General features: G+C 42.4%; 1 protein-coding gene across 2 annotated transcripts; it reads right to left on the bottom strand.

Annotated features, from left to right (window-relative positions):
* Nucleotides 1–325: 325 nt before the first annotated feature.
* On the bottom strand, nucleotides 326–20602 carry PRPF18 (pre-mRNA processing factor 18). Of its 2 annotated transcripts, XM_075526803.1 has the most exons (11): nucleotides 20522–20602; nucleotides 19191–19268; nucleotides 19039–19065; nucleotides 16146–16250; nucleotides 14313–14426; nucleotides 12427–12573; nucleotides 10671–10739; nucleotides 9446–9586; nucleotides 8881–8952; nucleotides 6279–6434; nucleotides 326–3081 (listed from the first exon to the last, which is right to left on the bottom strand). In XM_075526803.1, exons 1-11 carry the CDS (start codon nucleotides 20585–20587, stop codon nucleotides 3001–3003), a joined length of 1056 nt encoding a protein of 351 aa, XP_075382918.1. In that variant the 5' UTR covers nucleotides 20588–20602; the 3' UTR covers nucleotides 326–3000. The 2 variants fall into 2 exon arrangements, with proteins under 2 accessions (XP_075382918.1, XP_075383001.1); XM_075526886.1 differs by lacking the exon at nucleotides 19039–19065 and having other exon boundaries at nucleotides 2369–3081.
* Between the last annotated feature and the right edge of the window lie 1728 nt (nucleotides 20603–22330).

Raw genomic sequence — 22330 nt, 5'->3', positions numbered from 1 at the left:
TTTCCAGCAATGCAGACAAAGAGCAAACAAGGAATTAAAGGCATTTAACTACCATTGGGCATGATAATACCGATATAAGGCAGGTATCGTGTACTTCGAGAGTACCTGGGATCGTGCCACCTCGCACAGCCCCTTCCGCCGCCGGGCTAGGGAAGGGGTGGGTGGCTGCACCAACCAACCAGGGCACTAAAGTCCCAAAACCACTCCAGACATGGCTATGGTGAATGCATGACTTCATCCTACGGCTACAAGTCTTTGGATTCGGTGGAGTTATTTCCGCCTAATGCAAGAATTATCAGAAATAAACATCTGGAGAAGCCCAGAGGGAAAAGTCTAAATCACTAAACTGAAGCATACCCTCCCTACAAAAACTGTCAAGCAGTGTGACAGCTGCATCACACCCACTCATCCCCAAACTAGACTCGGGTGGGGTTTGGATTGTTTTGGCTAAAAGGCATTATTAACTATTTGATCACGGTCTGGTAGCTGTAATTTGGGGCCATCCAGCTGCAAAGAGCCTCCAACCGATGATGAAAAGCAGCTGCCTAACAGTGTCCCCCGCCTTGCGATCCCCCGAGGACCGAAGCTGGCTCTCACGTGCCGGCCAGCTGGAAACTCTTACATAGATATGCCGTGAGAAAGTACTTCTCAGTTCCTCGGTTCCCTGTGCAGCGCCATTCCACGAATTGCAAGGGGATAAAGTTCTTCCGTCACGGGATTCATTCAAGCAAGGCGGCTGTATTTCAGGGACTGTCAGCAAGGAGGCACATTGCTTAAACTACATTCTTTAAAACCTGATCAAACTAAAACATTCCAACCCCAAATTCACGTCCCTACAGGAGGCGCATCCCCATTCAATCTGGTGCTCAGGGTACCATTAAAACTCTCCTCAATAATTGGCTCTAAAGCAGGAAGGGAAAATCTATCTAATAATGTTACAGATGCCCTAAGGAATCCAGTTCCCGCTAAAGCAGACGTTACAATGCTCCTTAAACCATCCCCTGGCTACGCACTTGCTGCACTTTCCAGGGAAATTACAGCTCTTCTAAATGAGGGACGGCATTGTCCCTCAATTATTTCAAGAGTTCAAAACTGAGGTCAGGACAAAGATTTAGGAAATCATTTGGGTGGGGAGGATAAAGTTGCAGTGTTATAAATGTTTCCTGTTGTAATAATGCCTCCAAAGAATAGCTGTATAGAGCACTGCAAAAAAATCACCAGACACCACTGTTAATGAAACTCTTCCATGCTCGTGACATCTGCCCAGCTTCTCCCCACAAATCCACGTCTATTCCCTAAAGGTGTCTCCCCAAGCACCGGTTTGGTCTCGTCAGCCTCATTTTTATTACTTCTAAACTGTTTAAGCTCTTGACGTTTTCTCTGGGGGTCAGATGCTCCACACTGAAAAGCTCCTGTGTCCAAAGAGGTACTTCAGAATATGAAGAGGCTCCAGAAGAACCTGAGGTTTCTCAAGATACTCCTCCAAACTCACGGCCAGCATGAATCCCCCAGCATCATGTCTCACACTGACACAGGACACTCTAAATACCCACGGGAGATGGGTAACTCCTTCGGGAGAGGGCACTGCTTCCTGCTCCATGCTTTCAGCTGATGTGAGGACTTGGACAAACCAATACACCGAATATTGACACGTTTCTTCAGGAAGTGGTTCTGCTCACATCGTACCAGGCCTACCGCTGCAGCAGCAAAACGCTTACAAGTCCTCAGCCCACGAGTGCCAGATGTATCAGAAGACCTGCTGCCTCACAGGAGCGGTAACAGGATACCAGATTCGAATACCTGCCTGAATCCAACCCCGGGCACTGACAAGGTTTCTCCAGAGGCAGAGGAGTGGGCTCTGTATTGGCTCTACTGGATCCGTGGGGCCAGACAGATGCAAGGTCTGGGTTCTCTCAAATGTGGTGGTGGCAGTTATTAGCAGCCACTGCAATGATGGACAATTTGTTTGGAGCTTCACTGCAGGTCCTAGAAAGACGGCTTTAAGAGAAGGACATGTTAATACTGCTGCAGAGGTACTGCTATTCTTGTCATTAAAAAAGCGCATGATTTCAGCCTAAGATCTTCAACCAGCAGCACTAACAAAGTTTCAGTATTTCACTGTTTGTGCAGAATTAGACATCGTCGTTTCTGTGAGTTTCTTCACCGTTCCCAGTCAAGATGCACAAGGGTAAAGATTTGTGGCTGTTAGAAATACTGTACGTGGTCATGGGAGGTCCTAATTATTTTCTCTGCAATGCCCAGTAGACTGACATTTTCTCCAGATATATAAAAATGGGATTTGAAAGCCTCAAGAGCCATAAGATTACTTCCCCCAAGCCCAGAAGTTTTATATTAAAAATGTCGTTACAAAAAAAAAAAAAAAAAAAAAAAAAAAAGACCAAATCAAGATCAAAAACTCTTTGCACTGAGAGACTGGCTGTATTTTTCAGCTGAGAAATATAGAAACTTTTTTTTTTCTCCTGATAAATACCACATGAAAGATTAGCCATTAAAGTCTTCATATTTACAGAAATAACCAAGATTCAGATTTGACTCCTTCACTCTAATCATCTCCCCACATCAGTCTCCAATGGGAAAGAAGCCAAAAAAACTCCACAATATGCTCCTTGCAGGGCTGAGTCTCACCTAAAGCTCTAAGATATGGGAAACAGTTCAGTCTGTATGGTTTCCTGAATAACAAATTGAAGTAAAAGCAAGAGTCATGTTCATTGTCCCCTGGTCATTGTCCTGGTCATACCCCTTCAACCCTCACTGCCCCCCTTCTGTAAATTGGATGTGTTCAGCATAAAGCATAGATTTAAAAAGAAATCTAAATAAATGGGGCTCGTAAAAAGGAAGCTGTAGAGAAATCTGCTGCTTTATGCTTTTTTGCAAAGCCCACCCTAGGTTCCTGTTGGTGTTAAAGCACAAACTGTCTCTTCAGTCCTCTCTGGGTCTTGGAGATCAAAATATGAGTCACGCCTTGGACACTGCAGAGCCTCATAAAGCATTGTACTCCACACATTTCGATGGGTCTGTTGGGAAGTGCTTCTGGCAAATGGTCATGAGCCTCTTCAGCCCCTAGGAATTAACAAAACAAGGACAATTCTGTAATGAAACTGCAGCTGTCAAACAAACTTAGCAGTCTACAGTATTTTTAAGCTCAACAAGAGGAATTCAAAACAAACAGCTGCTATTTTGGGGTTGTTTTTTTTTATTTGGTTGTTTTTCCAGTTTTTAAGTTTTATGAACCTTTCTGCCTGCAAAGTGCCAAGTTTTCTCCAATATTAGAGGAGTCTGTGGCATAACCGAAGAGACTACAGATTCAGTCCCTCATGACAGATTCATAGTGAAGGATCACAGTAATGCTTTAATCCCTCTTCCCCGCCAAGGGAGAAAACAATACTATAACAATAAAAGATATTTAAAAGAAACCTGAATATTAAAAGTAATTCTATAGAGCGAAAAGCAATTTCTGACACCAAAACAAGCTTCACAGCTATGAAGAGAGCCAACTGATTTCTCTGGAGGAGAGGCGCCATTCCTCCCCATGGTGGCACCACACCTGACCTACACTGTGGAATCAAACTGAAGAAGTAATCAAGAAGAAAGGCAGAATGTTGACTTTTCAGTTCTTTCAAGGCATCGATTGCCAAAAAACAATGTGACAGACAGCCTGTGATTATATTCTTTCAAGTCACACGTAAAAGTCTAACAAAGAAGAAAGAAAAGTGCTGTGGCAGCAACGTAATTTAGCAGTGACATTGTACTCCAAGATGACTGAATCATGTGCCTGTCATTAGACACGATAGAAGATGGCTCCTAACTGAAGAAAAAAAATGATTCAACAGAGGATGCTTTGGCCTTTTCAGTGCAGGCAAGTCTGGAAAACATGTCCTAGCACCATAATGACTCCTTGTTTGGGATGTTATGATCCCAGGTTCGTTGTAAATCAGAAACACATTAGCTTCATGTAACTGCTGGGAGCACAGATAATATTCCATGCTCCAGTTTGAACCAGACTAGCTAAACAAGACCTGGTATTTAAAACTAACGCGGAGAACATAACTGTTTAAAGCAAACTGTCTTGGTGCTTCAGTAAGTTGTGTAATTCAGAAGCACAGATATGAAATTCACAGTGGGAAGATGAACACGAAGATTTCCTTGACAAACAGATGTAGAATCATAGAATGGTTTGGGTTGGAAGGGACCTTTACAGGTCATCTAGTCTAGACCCCTGCAAGAGCAGGGACGTCTTCAACTAGATCAGGTTGCTCAGAGCCCCAGCCAACCTGACCTTGAATGTTTCCAGGGATGGGGCATCTACCACTTCTCTGGGCAACCTGTGCCAGTGTTTCACCACCCTCAGCTTAAAAAACTTCTTCCTTAGATCTAGTCTGAGTCTGCCCTCTTTTAGTTTAAACCATTACCCCTTGTCCTATGACAACAGGCCCTGCTAAAATGTTTGTCCCCATCTTTCTCATAAGCCCCCTTTAAGTACTGAAAGGCTGCTATAAGGTCTCCCTGGACCCTTCTCTTCTCCAGGCTGAACAACCCCAACTCTCTCAGCCTTTCCTCATAGCAGAGGTGTTCCAGCCCTCTGATCATTTTTGTGGCCTCCTCTGGACCCGCTCCAACAGGTCCATATCTTTCCTGCGCTGAGGGCTCCAGAGCTGGACGCAGCACTGCAGGTGGGGTCTCACCAGAGCAGAGTAGAGGGGCAGAATCACCTCCCTGACCTGCTGGCCACGCTGCTTGTGATGCAGCCCAGCATACGGTTGGCCTTCTGGGCTGCGAGCGCACATTGTCGGCTCATGTCCAGCTTTTCATCCACCAGTACCCCCAAGTCCTTCTCCACAGGGCTGCTCTCAATCCCTTCATCCCCCAGCCTGTATTGATACTGGGGGTTGCCCCAACCCAGGTGCAGGACCCTGCACACTTGGCCTTGTTGAACCTCATGAGGTTCACACAGGCCCAGTTCTCGAGCTTGTCCAGGTCCAGGTCCCAAAAGCAGATAAGGGACAAACTGAGGATTCATATACATTGTATCTTCCAAAGGGCATGCTAAGAGAGATCAAGCAACACTATAGAGCAGAGATCTTTCTGCTAGCAGAGTGGTAAATGGACATAGATGGCCAATTATTCACTGAAGGAGAAGAAGCATTATGGCCATGTTGAGGCCCACAACAATCTTCCTTCAGAGTCCAAATTCCTTTTTTAACACAGACTAACTACAAAACTGTTTGGTCTAACATAAGCTATTTCATCCATTAAATACTTCCAAGCAAGTATTACACTAACTGGAGCCTGTCTCTGAAGATGCGTAATCCACGTGCCAATTTTCACCTTACAAAAGAATTGGTCAAATTTAATTTGTTGGCTCTGTAAGTGTCTGGAGCTTCCTCTGACTTCATGATGATATTTTCACAAGTTATGATATTAAAAACTGTAGTTGAAGAGAAACCAAAGGTTATACTTGTAGCTCCAATACAAAGAGACTCTAGGTAGAAGGAGAAGTTGCATTTTACAAGCAATCTGCTTGCAGACATCTGCAGAAGTTGAAAAGCAACAGGAGTCCTTCTGCCACAGCAGCAAGATCCTGCCAGAAGCTCTGAGCTCCACGATGCTGCGGTGGAGGCTTCAGAGTTAAGCCAGAAGGTCTTTATCTCAATGAAACTGCAACTGGCAAGAGGCAAATAGATTTAACAATACAAGGAGAGACTTGTTTCCTCAGACCCATCGACCCATTACGCTGAAACATCAGAGAAGAAAGCCACCACTGCTATTAATTCCACAAACAACAGCAGCTCATGACATGAGTATGAATACGCATAGAAGGAATTGAACCTGGAATTTTGAGCCCACATTGTTAAAGAAACATGTTTGAAAAATGAATGCATTTATCTAGTTGCAGAAATACTCAGAAGGACTGTATTCCACAGAATTAAATTCCACACGTGATGTTAAAACCATGAGTTAAGCAGTGAAGGAACTCAGGAGAATAAAGCATATCTTCACAGCTACTTTGGTGTTCATGCAGGATCACAATAGTTAAGATGTAGAAAAATCCATTAGACTCCGTTCCTAGCCCAGCACTGAAGAGCCTGCAGGTCTAGGATGAGCTACCTATTAAATGGATGTTATGCTTGACCCTAACTAAGGCAACTGTCCACTTCTAGGACCTTTTTACCACATAACCTGTAACTATGAAACCAATATTTCTCAAAGATTCCCTAACTTCAAAAGCAAATCTGTTGGATTTCCAAAGCTAGCGTTACCTGAATATACTTCCTTTGAGTTTCATCGTTGAGAACGTGGGCTACGTGCTTGGAGAAAATCTTTTCACGACCCGTTCGAGCATGGATGCCAACCATAGTGACACCGATAGGCCAGGGGGCATTTCCAATAGCCATCTGAAGATAGGCATCATTTGCCTGAAGGAATACAGTGCATGCACACTTAGCAAAACAGAAAGGGCATCAGAAAGCAGAGCATTTTTGCATTGCCAGATACAACACCACCACATATTCCAGTCTCTCTGAATCAGGTTGCATTGCACAATATTAACCAATTTTACAACACACCTTCCTAACACAATTCATGTTTATGCTGCACTCTGAGGGAAGCAAGGACTATGGACTTTACCTATAGAGAGATGAAAGCAAGCACTGGATAAGGCAGTCTAATATTGATTAAAACTAAAGTTTACTGGGACTATTTTCAACTCGGCCTTCTCAGGTTCCCATAAGCTTTTTGGCTGTAATCACCTTTACAATCCTTGCCGTTTTGGTTGCAGACTAGACCTGGGAGCCCGTCTGTAAGCGCATCCCACTGCAGGCCCATGTTGCGTGCGCAGAACTGAGGTCACCCAGTGACCTCAGGAGTGCACTGGGGCCTGACAGCTCTCAGGGAGAGGAGCTAGCTTCCAATAAGGCTGAGAACCAGCTCTCTACAAAACTGGGTTAAATAAGCACATTTGTAACTGTTTATGAACAGAGCAGTAGCAGCAGTAAATGAACCTGAAATTTCCCAATGAAGATAGCAGTTTCCGTTTCTTAACATAAAGCCGTAGAAGACAACATGCCTGGGGAAGAACAGTGATAAAACTTCAAGGGAAAATGAATAGAAAGAAAGGGAGAAAGGAATAGAAGTACAGAGCTTAAAAAAACCATGACAACTGAGAACCAGGAAGTGAGGGGGACAGACACATATATGCAATTACAGAAACACAGCTTCAAGAAGGACCTGGAGCAGGACATTCCTGCACTGTTAGTGAGCAGCTACAAGACTGACTGATAAAGAGTTCATTTATCACCTCCCATTTAGAGACTAATCAACAAGAAGTAACCATCATGACCACTGGGTGCAGCTTATTCCCATTTGGCAGTGAGCAAACTGGGAGGTGAATAATGAACAAGGCAGGGGGTTGCAGGCAGAGCTGAGAGTAAATCTGAAGAAGGGACGTGACTGTCTTCACCTACATGAGGCAGGATCTGAACAGTCTTAGTCAAATACCTACTTACTGACTGGAATATGGTTTTGTGATGAAACATAGTGTGTGAGCATGCAATTAAAGACCTTTCCAGGACTGTCACAACAGGGTTAACTAAGGTTGAGTGGACAACTTGCATTTGCCTACTGTCACATGTTGATTTCAAAATTTAAATCTTTCAAGCATTTCATCTAACAAACAGTAAGAATTTGTGGCTGACAGTATTCACTAGGCTGCACAAAGCAAAAAAGCACAGAAGACAACAGCAGGCAAAAAGAGACAAGTCTCTTAGAAAGCAAAATGGAAAAGGATATGAGTACCTTTAAAAGCACAAGTCACATTAGCCTAATTAAAAAATAATTAAAAAAAACCCTAAAAAACTTCCAAATGTGTACTCAACTCCTCCAAAATCAGTCTGTGAAGTTTACATAAAGCCAAGCACCTCCAGGAGACAGGAGCACAGCACATTAATCCACAAGACAGACCACATTCCCGCACACTCACTACTTTGTTGCAGAAGGCATTGGAAAGGGAATTTCAACATAATGATGACAACCAAAAGGAAAAAAAAGCCCCAAAACAAAACCCCATTATCATACATCCCACATTTTCAGTTCTACTTTCAAGTGATTTGGATTAAACTTGCCTTAGGCCATCTGAAGTTTTTTCAAAAACAAAAGCAGGTTTGCTTGCTTACTTGACAAATTATCCCAAGTCCTCACAAGAATAATAAGAAATAGTAGAAATTTAAAGGCAAAACATGGCTCAATTTCCCCTGCATACACAAGCTGCTTAAGCAAATGCTATCGGTATTTCAGTTCCACTTCTGAAGGCAGCTACAAACAAAACCTAACGCTGCCTTTGATCTTGTGTGCCAAAGTACTTCTGCCTCCTCCAGTAAGCACACTTTGTCCAAAAAACTTTTCATTAACTTACCTCAACCCTACCAGGCCAGCTAATGTGAGCATAGCCAAAGAAAGGGACAGTGTCTCATATTCAATAACTCAGTTCACCTCAATTAATTCCTAATTACTTAATCAACACCCTATTACTATTAATTCAATACCTTCATTTAACCTTACAGTATCAGGTTTCCCATACAGGATTTCTCTGCAACTTAATATAACCATCTGTGAGCAAAATTCTATTCATGCTTGCAAAGCTCTGCAGTTTCACCAGCCTCAAAAGATCTTCTCACAGGCTGTGGATCAACCACTACCTGGAGCCTACCCTTTAATAGCCATTTTTCATTTTGTTTGAATATATGTTGTGTGTATTTCCAGCTATCTATCTTCAAAATGAAAAAAAATGGGAAATGTTGAAGTAATAAACTCAACCTATTAGAACCAGGCAGCCTGAACATGCCAGAAGAGTGCAAACAAACATACCTTCACATATTCTCTTTGCAACATGAATTTAATAATATCTGTTATTGATTCCTTGATGTCTGCAGGAAGTGTCTACAGGGAAAAAAAAGAAAAAAAAAAAAGACACCTTTACTTCAGAATAGCAGCTCAGGAAAATCATCCTACTCAGCATTTATACAAAGTTTAGCACCTACCCTAGCTTGAGGACTTTAACAAAGGAAAACATCTTCGTTATTTAGATGAAGGATCTGAAGCAAGAGAGGTTAAGTGGTTACACCTAGTAGCTAGTGGCAAAGTGCAAAATACAATCCCAATTCTCTATCACATTTGCAACTCGATGAACAGGTGATACATAAGACAACACCTGGAAATGCAGTGGGTAGGCAGAGGAATTCACTGATCAAGATTAAAAAAAGTCAGAACTGTGAGTCACAGGCTCTAGACCCAGAAACCCTGACCAATTCACTTATCCTCTCTTCTTCAGTGAAGACAACATTACCTTAGGAAAGGGCACCAACCACTGCGTACTCTGAAAGCAGAAGTTAATTTAAGTCTTACAGGATAGAGACATTTAAAAGTGATTCACCCTTTTCCGAAGTTTTCTGAAGAGTGGCCTCAGGTATGATTCTGTCTGCTTTTGAGTGGCACTGTTCAGCTTCCCTTGTACTCCCCGTTTCACGTAGTCTTCTCTGGCATTCAGCTCCTTAGCCCAAACTCCAAGAAGAAACTGTACAAAGAACAAGCAAATTTATGTCATAGTGCCATCTAGTGACTTCCTCGGCAAAAAATATGGGAACAGTGGTTTAAGCCACCATAGCAAAATGCGTTTTTTGGAGAAATCTGAATTAAAAAGGCAAGAAGCCTCCTTCAGAAGGATAGGCAAGGAGGGATAGGAACAACCCTCCTATCATAAAAACATGTGAGTGAGGGCAAAGCATATATAAAAAGGCGTGTACAAAAAAACCCAAGGAAACAACAGTGTAGGTATCAGTGCTGGGAGGGAAGAGCAGAAATCTAAGTAGAAGACACTGATGTTTCAGGGCAATTTTTGCGAAGGAGCCTAAGGAACAGTGAAGATCACAGTGAAAATTCAACACACCAGAAGGCAAATATGTCAAATGTACCTTCTCTTCACCTGGAAAACAATTTTTGAGCTTTCTTTGTCTGACTGTCCAGCCCAAACTATATTAAAATGCCGATGTATCCTATATACACAAATAAAAGCTTCGACTCTTGCTGTGACTTCTGATCATCACAATAGTTACACAGGCACTGGCTGACTCAAATGAGAGGCAATACAGGCTTCTTGCCAGGAAACAAGGAAACAATTTTCTACTATCCACTTGAACCTGTTTCCTTAGCAAAGCCAGTGGACTTCCTTTAAAATTCTCTTATTCCACATAACAGTACCAGGTGACATTTCATTTCAGCTTGCACTGTTCCTGGGGAAGGGAGGCAGGGACTCCTCGGAAGTTTTTAATGCCATAGTAATACAGAGAAGCAACTACATACAACAGCCTCAATTATCATACGGAAATCAAAACCGTATTTATTTTGTCTGGAAAAGTAGGACCAGATTTTGAAGAATGCTGCTCTCCCAACAGCTCTTTCCCAGGTCTAGCAGAAGTCACTGTTGTGACTAACCAAGGCCATGGAGTGCCAAGCATTTAAAAAAACCCACATCTTAGGCATAAGGTGTGAATTTTCTCTCTCCAAGCAGCTGAAACCATCACTTCTATTCATGAAATGTGTCCGCATCATAGTAAGAAATATGACACAGCTACAGAATAATTAATCTATCAGTTTGTTACCTTCAAGAACTTTGTTATGATGTCCATATCATAGTGATCATCACCCCGTCCTAAGGATTCTCCCAAAGCCTAGAACAGGAGAAAAAAGGCAATTATTTCCACATCGTCTAGAAGTTTGCCACCACCACTACAGCAGAGCATGATTCACTGCATCGTGAACTGTAATAAACTCCATCAGTAATCCAAAACACTAGTCAGGAAACGGAATGAAACAGCTATATATGCTACTGAGATGCATTAAACTATTAAAAACATTTAAGTCAAAAAGCCAGTATGATTATTTCTGAAAAGTCAATGCAACAGTAATTTTTCATTCATTAACTACTAAATTATTGGCATAATTAGCAGCTGTCTGACAGCACTGTATTAAGGGGAAGTGTGGGTGCACTACATTTTTTGAGATCCCCAAAGCCATCAATTAACCTAATTATTTTGTTAAGCTATTTCAATTCTCTGATGTCCTGCAGCTTTTTACCATTTCATTTAATTGTAACTGAAATTGAGGGAACAAATCTAAAAAAAAAAAAAAAAAACACCACCAAAAAAACCCCAGTGGTATGCTCCAATACTCTAGCTTCCCGCCAAGACCTCAGAACTATTAATACTAACAGCAATTTTTAGAACATTTTCCAGTAGGTATAGTTGGATTTATAATCTATTTCTATTGTCCTCACATTTCCAAAGTGAGTTTTATTTAAAAAATCTCCTAGATTTGGAACCCAATTCAGTATAAACCTTTACGCTCAAGGGAATGCAGTTAAAGTAACATAAAATTAAGACTGCAGTGTTTTCAAACTTTTCAGAAAAAGATTAGTTTCATGGCTCAAACCAAGCCTGCCCTACTACACCAAAAAGGGGATATTTTGAGAACTAACAGATCGCTAAAATGCCATTACAACTGGTATCCATTCCAGTACTACACTTATTTTAAACCAGAACCCCTAGTACCCTAACAAAAAAGCCAAATACTATATCCTAATAATAATGTATTCATTTAAGCTTTCAGTTATAAATCAGATTATTTCTTAAACACACTTTTGGAGGGATGTTATGAAGATTAACTCCTGCAAAGAGTTTTGAAGATTAAAAGTCTTCAGCTCAAGTTAATGTGCTTTTCAAAACATTACCCTAAAATACCAGGTGCTGAACGCATTTCATTCTCCGCTCACTTACACAAATACCATGGTATTCTTTCAGAACATAGTAGTCATTTGCACTGAAGTTTCTGGGACATATCGTCCCTGCACTTCTTATAGTTTCTGTGATCTGCCTACTTCTGATGTCCACTTGTTCTTTTGTCCTGGATGTTTTTATATCAAACGTTATTCCTGTGCATCTACTTTTCAAAGTCCATCTTTCTTGTACAGGGAAAATTCATCAGTACTAAGCTTATTACCCTCTCAAATACTTATTAGAAAGGCTTTAGAATTTATGACCAGGTAACATATTTTTATTAAATTCTTTACTTCCAAACCCCCTGCAGAGGGAATCCTAACTGTATCACTTTCCTTGCAGGCAACTCCTGCCCTCTTTTTGATGAGGTCTTTGTTTACAAAGTCCACTTGAGTTTTCACATGTCTACTGTAGGCACCTATGGTGCAACTCAAGGCTTAGAAACCGAAATTTCCTAACAGGGCATATTTAAGGATACTTCAGAATGCTTAAGCTACATGTTGAAAACAAGGTAACTTTGCCTAAACAATTCTGAAGCTTTCTCACAACAGTATACCACATCTAAAATCTACCCATCACATACTTCTAGTTCTTCAATAGTAGTATTCTCCTCATGGACTTTCAAGTCATTCTGTGAGTCATCGTCTCCTGCTTCTTGGCCGCCTACAATTTCATTCAGATACTGCTGGTCAATCTTATCCAAAGCAGCCTTCAGGTCATTTCTCAGGCCCTGGAAAAGATAAGAAATGACTAATTTACAAAAAACCCTCAAGTAAATAAAAGCAGTTCAGTACTGTCACTGTGAGCATCCAACTTGTATTTAAGAAAACCCAAATTCTGTAAAAACTTGCATAAGGATTTAGCTCTGCTGTCTGAATTTAAACTGAATTCAAAGAACAGTTTCTGGATTGCTTCAGCACTTAACAAAAAACAGGTGCATGAACTTCTGCAACGTTCATACCTATGAAGAAGACTTTTTACCATATTTTCACCAGAAAAGCATGGAGGACTGAATCAACTTCTAAGACTTTCTTCAAGACATTTTCTCCAAGCAATGCACTGAACCACCCCCCAAAAAAACCAGAAAACAGACCATAGCCATCATCAGCTCTACAAATCTTCACAGCTGCCCTGAAAAAAGCTGTACATGAGGTAAGTAACCCCTTCAGTACTATCACATAAAGCATTTATGTAGTTTCCCTTTATTACCAATGATTTAAACATAGCAGAATGTTTTATATAGATTAAGTGTTTAAAATCCCCTACTCTAGAACAGGTAATTAAAAAAAAAATTAGAATCAGTTTGAAACCATATATATAAAGTTAAGAGCTGCTCTTAAATAGAACAAGAAACTGGCTTAGTCCAGTTAGAGGACTTGCATTCTTACCTTGACACATAAAATATAAAGCTCTATAAAGGAGTATGATATGACATTTCTTACCCTAAGATAAATTCAGCCACTCCACTGGGAATAGATATGCACAGTTATTTCCCCTCTTCCATCATCATACTTGACTGTCTGGAGCGTTTCTATTAATCATATAGTAGTCTAAAAATGTCTGAACCACAAACTGGTTATAGTGACTATCTATATTTTAAGCAACACGTAGTAACAGGAGTGACTGAAACATGTAACACAAAAATCCAACACAACCCTGTTTATGAACTCACTATTTCCTAATATTCCTACTACTGTCATCGATGTCACTGGAGGGGAAGCTTTCATTAGCAGAATTGTTTGGAGGTTTTCTTAATGTTTAGATCTGTTTATCTTTTTAAAAAAGACTTGAACGGGAAAAGGCTTTCCTTTTCTGGGCAGCCCCTGCAAAGACATTTCAAACAATTCCGTTTGCCACAAATTAGGGAAGAAAATCCAAACCTGAATTGCATCTCCTCACTTAACTGATCAATTCTTAAGACAAAAGGAATAAATCAGTAAACGATGATATATCTTTTAGTCATTTTTGGAATCAATGGCTACTTTAAAGGCAAGGAGGAAAAATCAAGTTTCTCTAACAAGTTAGAGCTCTGGAATCAAATGATTTGAAAAATCATTTCCGTACCAGAAAGATAGGATGCAATCCTCCTCTCTCTTACCCATACCTTCTCAGAGATGCATATGATTGCAAACACAGGATAGTTTAACAGTAAATGACTGTCTTTTCTGCTGGTTAAAAAGCAAGTAACAGCACAGGCTGGGGAATTACTGCCACCCGGAGGCCCCTTTTTCAACTGAAAAGGCCTAGAAGGTTTCTAGGGGTTGAGCTGTCTAACATAAGGAATTGTAATTCTGCACAAAACTATGACATCTAACATACTTTCTCAGGCAATAGATGAGACGCAGCAGATCTTTCTCTTTGCTTGTAATACCCCTCCCTCCTAAAAATTAACAGTTACAGAAACTGATTTCTTATAGGGTTCCTCATTGGTTATCCCACTACAAGTAACTAATAACTATCCAGTCTTACCTTGTTCACTTCAGGTGCAAGAATTTCTATCTTCCTCAAACGTTGAAATGCATCATAATCTGTTTCTCCAAACAGTCTGATCGGCTCACCTCTCTCTCGTAACCTCCTGATAACCTGAAAACAATCACAGCATTCCCTTACGCAAACTCGTAAAGGAAGCAAAACAAAATCCAGAACTACAGATTTATTTACTTTGCTTAGAATAATAAGCTGAGCTGGACTGGAGAGGAAATGGCAATATTTTAAGCAGTAGAAAAATGTTCCAGACACTTTACAATCTAAATATAAAATTCCCACGGTATTTCAGTGAAAGGTCATTCCAAATATTACCAATCTAAATTTTGCATAAAATCCCAAGCTGTTTGGTATAGCCTAACTTTTTCCTGCTCTGACTTGTTTGAACAAATACACAAAAATCATCTCTCTGGCAGAGCTTAAAAACAGTTTTCATAATCACAAAGGAACTTCACGATAATCTCACTCACCTACTTGTCTAGGGCAATAAAAATACTCTCTAACTAGGCTGCACATTGTCCAGCATGTCTGCAAGATGATTTGCTGAAAATTCTCATGCTTAAGCTTTTGGCAAATATTAAGTCCCATAATCTAATGGGATAGTTACTTTAAAAAGTAGATATAACAGAGCTGAAAAAGCCTCCCTCAACTGATTCAGAAAGTCATGGGCAGAGGCAAAACCTGAACTTTCTTCTCCCGATTCCTTATCTCATGCGTTGCTTGCTAAATCTCTTTATACTTACCATTATTCATTTAGTGTATCAAGCAATAGGCTTATTGATATATGAATCACCACACAATACTCTGGCGATCAAGAGAAGGGCTTACACTTCATTTCATGCCACCACTTCGTTATACCAATAGGACTGGTTAGACAACAAGAAACTAAATTAATTGGGACATTAATTCATTTATTCAGTTCAAGTGTCTTGCTGTATGTCGGCAAGCATTTGACTTGCAAATGTATCGCAAAACCAGGGATGGATAGAGTGCTGGCACAGCAACACCTAAACCTTGACCAAAACTTGCACCCAAGTAGATCAATAGCAGTGAGACAGTGCGCGTTACACGGGACATACAGACCAAACCTCAAACCAAACATGAAACCAACAGCCCACATTACAAGTCCTGTGATGTACTCCTGTAAAAAACAGTATCTTGCAAAATTAAGGGGACATGTGACATCCTTGGATGATCTCAGCTGTGAATTTCAGTATTTCCAAGATTAGAATTTATTCTGTACGTCTGAGCTTCCTGCTTCTCTTCTGCTTTGGGGTATAGATCTGTTTGTGAACTCACATCAACTTAAGTGTTTTTATTCTTGGAAAGGACAAAGAACACACCAGCTGCTCTGGCTTCAGGACTTTTTCTTCTAGAAATCAAGGTGCACTTCCAAAATTTAGTTTCTAAATTTGGGTTCAGACCAATGAGCTATAAAGCTACAAAGAAAAGAAGCTGGGGGAAAAAATCTTGGAAAAAGTCAGCATGCCACCTTCAGTCCTATCCAAGGATAATATTGATATTCAGGGTACTATTCTAGAAGTCATCTGAAAGAGCTGTAAAATGTTATAGTGCATCTGTGCAAATCCATATGACAAAGAGGCTCTACCCATCTGTACCTCCCTATGCATTCAATTGGACAGCAGCTCCTCGATGAGCGAAGATGATCATTAATTGTTGACTGTAAAAAGGGGGGCTTGTTATTTTAATGCAAACTGCCATAAAAAGTACAGTTCACTAGACAAAAGAGCCCTAACAAGAAATTTCAGATGCATTTGCTGTAAACTCAAGTAGTCTGTTTATGATGATTGATTTTACCTCCTGTCTGGAAAGGGTCATTGGTAACTTTTCTTCTGCCAGTTCGAGTTCCAGCACTGGATTTGATGAAGTCAGTGGTTTCTCCTCCTCTTCTTGCTGCTGTACCTACATTGAACAGACAGTTACTAATGTGCGGATGGAAATAAATCCATGTATTGATAGCAATGTGAAGATACAGAACTCTGGAACACAGATTTTAATATGACAATATAAACCTTTAGTTTCACAGTTTTTATTGTCTATAATTGAATTTCACAGAACAATAGAAGCTTTTAAAAGTATCAGTATTTAACGAACACTTCTGCAGATTGCAGGAAGCAGTCTCTATACCAAATGGAAAGGACGACTGCTAAAGTTTGGCAATCACTTTAGCAGGCAGATGTCAACACTGGTGCTAAAAAAAGCAAATCCACCCTCTGCCTGTTGATTCCTGCCCCTGCTCTATCCTCCTTACCCATGCAAAAGCATTTGCATCGCTATGTGATGAACCAGATGGAGGAAACGATTCAAACAGAAAATAATCTGGCAAACAAAAAGAAAGGTACTCTTCCCAGCCCACTTAACCTCCTGATCCAACTCACCAGGCAGTGGCACGTGCATGGACACAAGGGCAGAAATGAAAACCCTAGGGCAGGGAGAGAGTGTGGTTGCTTCTTTCAGTGGCGGTGTCAGCTTAAAATGTTTATTACCCACAGGTTCAGTGAGCTGAGTAAAATTAGCAGTGATCCATGGCTTTTGCTGGTTTTGAGGGGTGCTTGTTTAAGGTAACACATCTTTCTCACAAGCTTGCCATAGTTTCTTGCAGGTTGAAAAAAACCTACAAAACCCTACAACTCCTCATAGGGATAGGATCTCATTAACAACTCCTCTTAATCTAAAATAAGGACCCTGAATCAAGCAGAGCTTTCTTTCTTCATTACTCAATATTTTAACAATGCAAAACAACTCTTTGATCAAACTAACTTTAAGACAGCAGTCATGTAACTACAGTTCTCTTTATAAGCTCAAATTTGACACTTCTGACAGCATGAGCAGATTGCTGTTGGTAATATTCCTACAATAAGGAAACATTTCCAGTACTTACTCACATCTTGTTTTTTCCTAGATTCCTTATTAGAATTTATTTCCTTTCTGTTCTTGCTAAAAGGGAGATGCCCCACTTAATCCTACAGCACCCTGTAGCATTCTCCGTGCATGGGCAGTACACTGTCATTTCCAGTCTGTATTGGGTTCATCAGTTTGATTAATGTACTAGACAGATTTTTTTTAAAGAAGCTTTTCTATTCTTTCAGGCCAACGTGCCAGTCTTGCACTCCAGTGTTAGTACAACTCCATGTGGATGTAAGGATCCACCCCTGTAGCCCCAGCTACAGGGTTCAGCCACAAATCTATATTCAATGCTATACTAGCAAACACAGAAATCAATCCTATAACCACAGGTGTTTGGAACGAGCAAGGGAAGGACAATCAAATCAATGCTTAACACATAAATGGAGGGGAAAAAGAAAACTTCCATCAATGCAGGAAAGGGGGCATTGACAGGGGACAGAAAATATGGAAGAACTGTGTAAAAAAAAATATATATATATATTTATATAAAAGAAATGCACTCCCAGGGCAGAAGGATACGTACAAATTTTAACTTACAAACATTCTTGAAATCATAAAGAGACAGCAGCATTGGGGGAAAAGATTTGATCCGTTCTGTCAGCTGGACTCCGAGTTACAAGCAATATCTTTACCACAGTTATTTTGGTTTCAGTGCTCTCTTTTTCAAGCAAGTCAAATATTACAACTTATTAAGTCTAAGCAAAGCAAAAACACACCTGAATTTAAAAAGAAATCAGTCTATATTCTACATCTTCTTAATGTAGCAACGATCAAATGCAGAAATCTGGGAGGCTCTAAAAAGGTACTAAATTTAAAGAAGCAACTTATTTTAAAACCATTTTCAGGGTTACATTTCAAACCAAAACCGGTGCTGCAGCAGCACAGATAACGGCATTTTAATCACCATGTAAGGTTCTGAAGAACTCCAGCTAATGCTCAAAAAGCATCATGCAGTCATTTCCACTTGGAAGAGCGACTGGATTCACAGAACACTTTCTCATGACTATATACTGCATGTTCAGAGAATTGTTTTGGCATTGATGTTCAAATATTCTACAAACAGATCAAGGTTTCAGAATAAGTCACTAACTGGGTAAAGTTCAATTGAAAACAAAGCTCCTGTTTGTGCCCAGTAACAGCAAACAAGATTGCGAGCCTCTGTCTTCCACAAGGGAATGCATACCCCCTCCCATACACGTATAATCAGGCAGGCAGGCAGACGCACACACTTGTAAAAGAAAACGACATTCTTTCCATTTCAGTAAACTATTTCCCTGGCACCATTACAAGGCAGATAAAGCCTTCCAGATCACTCATTTGTTTCAAAATGCGCCCTAGGTTACCAATTGTTTTCTAATATTTTGCCAGCAAGAAAACAACTGCTGTTGTTGCACTCTTTCAGTGCTGGATGGTTGATGGCCGAAACCCAAATACAAATATGTACAGTATGAAAGTTGGCAGATCTTTTTAATATGCGCCCACGCTATACTGATTTCTTTTGGACATTTTGACAAGACCGTGAAAATTATCTGGATGGATAAAATTATCCGAATGTATCCATTTTTTCCAATAAGGGGGGGGAAGGTGGCTATATCAGATCCAGTGTTCATGCCTAACAGCACAATTTAAAACGAAAGGAAGACAAGCTTTGATCCCAAGCCACTTCATGCTTTCCACAAAAAAATAATTAAAATAAACAAAAGCCAAACCATAACACAAACTTAAGTAGCTGTATATCATGCATATCTTTTCCTGCATTGAAAATGGTTTTGGAAACTCATACCTCTCCAGGTGGCTTCTCATTTACAGGCTAATGTATAACATTAACAGATTGAACAAAGAACAACAATTATCATTAACAACATTTATACTGTTGATAATAAAATGTAGACTTCAAAGTGAACATATGAATTCCTGGAATAACAATTACCATACCTTGTAGCCACATCTCTGAAAGTAGGCCTCCTCTTCTTTTTTAGCTAACTCACTGCGTTTGAAATATTTCTTATTTCCCTAAAAGAGAGGAAAACTGTTAACAGCTTACAGTTTTGCATACTTGGGCAAAAATGGCTCAGACTTCCTTACTTGATTTGGTGAATTCAGCTACATCCTTTCATAGAGATGGCTACATTGTCATGCAAAGGGGACAAGTTGGAAGCACCTCTGAAAATCAGCAATATAGAGTGACTTCACAGAACATACGTATAAGCAGGCTTGAAAGTACAATGTGTTCACTAGTGCTTTAAAAAACCACATTCTTTGTCATGTAAGGCCATGGTACTCACTAGCATAAAGCTTCCCTTCAGAAGTGCACAACAAGGCCCAGGTCAGAGTAGAGGAAAGTTGTTTAAATAAACCATACAAAGCATGTCATTTTACACTAAATCAAGGAAGTGGGAGAAATCACCTTTGTACAGAGTATTTTGTGAGCTTGTTTGGGTCACCTATGTAGAAACGCGTTTGATAAGACCTTCTGGACACACAACAGCTGGCAACTGTGGTCACCCTGAAGCATTTCCCTTGATTAATATGAAACATTACTTCTTCCTTCATACTTTGTCTGCCTGACCTACAACAGCCTCCGATCACAGCTCCCTACTTCAACCACTAATACCAAAACCAAAACTCAGACATCCACAAAAGCACTGTGCTTCACTGTGGGCGTCGTTAAGCTAACGCACTCGGCACATGCACACACCTCTGCGACCCTACTATTGCTATGAACGTTCTGCAGCACTGGTGAGGAAAGCCATCCACACAATCTGTTCACCGAAGGTGGCACAGATTCTTCTCGTCTCTCAGTGCCCGAAATAAATAACTACACCGGCTCCAAAAGGCAAAGGCACACAGCGAGGCCCTGCAGCCAGGCTGCTTCTGCGCCCCCAATTCTCCGGCGCCCCCAACCCTACACACCTCCTGACTCCTTCCCCTGATCCCATCCCGGGCCTCCCCTGCTCCTCCTCCCCAAGCCCCGAACCCCCTCCCGGGCCGTTCGTGACCCTTCCAGAGCTCATCCCGGGCCGTTCCTGACACTCCCAAACCCCACCCTGGGCAGCTCCGGATGCCCTTACCCCAGCCCCTGTCCCAGGCCGCTTCCTCTCCCCTTCCCTGCCGCCATCCCGGGCCGCTCCCGCCTCACCCCCGCCCCGAGCCTCCACCTTAGGCCGTTCCCTCCGCCCTGCCCCGGGCTCCCACCCCGGGGGGGGTTCCTGGGCCCCGGTCCCCTACCCCGGACGGCTCCTGGGCCCTGTCCCGACCGCCCTCACCCCCACGAGCTCCTTCTCCTCCAGCTGCTGCCGCTTCCGGCTGATCTCCCGCTTCAGGATGTCCATGGCCACCCCAGCAGCCGCCGCCGCCGCCGCCGCGGAAGTGGCGGAGCAAAACAACACCGTCACTTCCGGACGGCCGCGTCGCTAGCCGGGCCGCAAGGCCACGCACACGCACAGCGCCCCCTGGTGGCGGGGAGGAGCGCTGGGGGGGTGTGTGGTGATAGTGTGCGACAGTGCGCGACAGTACGCGACAGCGCGACAGTGTGACCGTGCACAGGGGCAGCTGTGACGGCTCAGCTGCCCCGGGGAGGGCGTGCGGCTGGTCACTGGGCCGGGGGAGGGCGTGGGGCAGGGCGCTGGCCCCAAGGAGGCGCGGTGGGGGTCTGTCTCCTCTCCCAGGTAACAAGTGGTGGGACGAGAGGAAACGGCCTCAAGTTGCGCCAGGGGAGGTTTAGATTGGATATTAGGGAAAATGTCTTCACCGAAAGGGTTGTCCAGCACTGGAACAGGCTGCCCAGGGAAGTGGTGGAGTCACCATCCCTGGAGGTATTTAAAAGCCGTGTAGATGCGGTGCTTGGGGACATGGTTTACTGGTGGAGTTGGCAGTGCCAGGTTAACGGTTGGACTCGGTGATCCGAAGGGTCTTTGCCAACCTAAATGACTCTATGAGGCTGGTCACCGGCCCCAAGGAGCCCGTGGGCCCGGCCATACAAGGGTGCGGCTGCCGCGCAGGAGGGCAGGATGCCTTCTGGGCCGCTGCCGGCACCGGTGTGCCCCTGCCACCAGCCGGTTCACTCCGGGAGGCTTAACAACACCCCAAGGGAAATCAGAACTGTTTCACTGGCTCCAGGATGCCCTCAGGTGAAACTACACCAGCGGAACAGTGTAGGGTTTAATTGCAGGGCACTCGCAAGTACCCCGCTCCTTCCCCAGGTGCTGGTATTAAAAATCACCCAAGAGATGGTAAGGGTTTGCGCTCCCTGTCCCCTGTGCTGTCTGTGCACCTGAGACAGCGCGTTGGGATTTAAGTGTGATGCCTGGTTTCTGCTTCGTTCAGGCCAGGAGGACTGAGGTAGCTGGTAGGGACTGAGCTCCAAAGTGTGGGCTTAATGTGTATATCCTGGAAGTAAAAACTACTGCCTTCGTTAGCTTGATGTCACTGGGCACGCAGAGTTTGTGACACAGATTAACACGAAGAGAGGCTGAACTCTGAATTTCATCTCATTTTGTTTATTTACCTGCTTTTGTCCAGCAATTTCTATCCTGTGGCTTGTAAAGTCCAAAAGGTCCAGAAAAAACTTTGAAAAATGGGTAAGAACAGCCAATTCTCACTATGCTTAAATTCATCAGGGCTACACCTTCGCTGGAACCAAAGGCCACCAAACAGTGAAGGGTGAAAGTCACTGTAACTTTAGCTCCTCTGTTTTGCTTAGAAGCAGCCTGGCTGGTGGCAGCACCTCTGTCTCCTCCAGCGTCATGCTCTGGCAATGGCAGCCTCTGCCTCCCTAGCTCTGCCAGGCTTTTTTCACCGTTAGGTCCTCCCAGATTTTTTCTTTGCCATTCCCCATTGTAAGCTCCATTGCCCCGGTAGCTATTTTGGAGGCTGTAACCGCAACTCACTAATCTGAGCGTGCGCCGTGGCTCGCTCTTGCAGAAAATAGCCCATCAGTTTAAGGGTGTTGTTTAAAGCCAGGCTGGAGGGGTATGGATTCAGAACTCGTGCCCTGCTTTACCTCAGGCTTGGATGCAATCGCTTTGCAATGAGGAAGCAGGAAAAGTCCTCCTACGCTTTTTCGTAGTTCTTCT

The sequence above is a fragment of the Mycteria americana genome, chromosome 1 (assembly GCF_035582795.1).
Source record: "Mycteria americana isolate JAX WOST 10 ecotype Jacksonville Zoo and Gardens chromosome 1, USCA_MyAme_1.0, whole genome shotgun sequence".
In the NCBI taxonomy this organism is placed as follows: domain Eukaryota; kingdom Metazoa; phylum Chordata; class Aves; order Ciconiiformes; family Ciconiidae; genus Mycteria; species Mycteria americana.
Note: the sequence above shows the minus strand (reverse complement) of the source record. Positions and strands in the feature narration are given on the sequence as shown.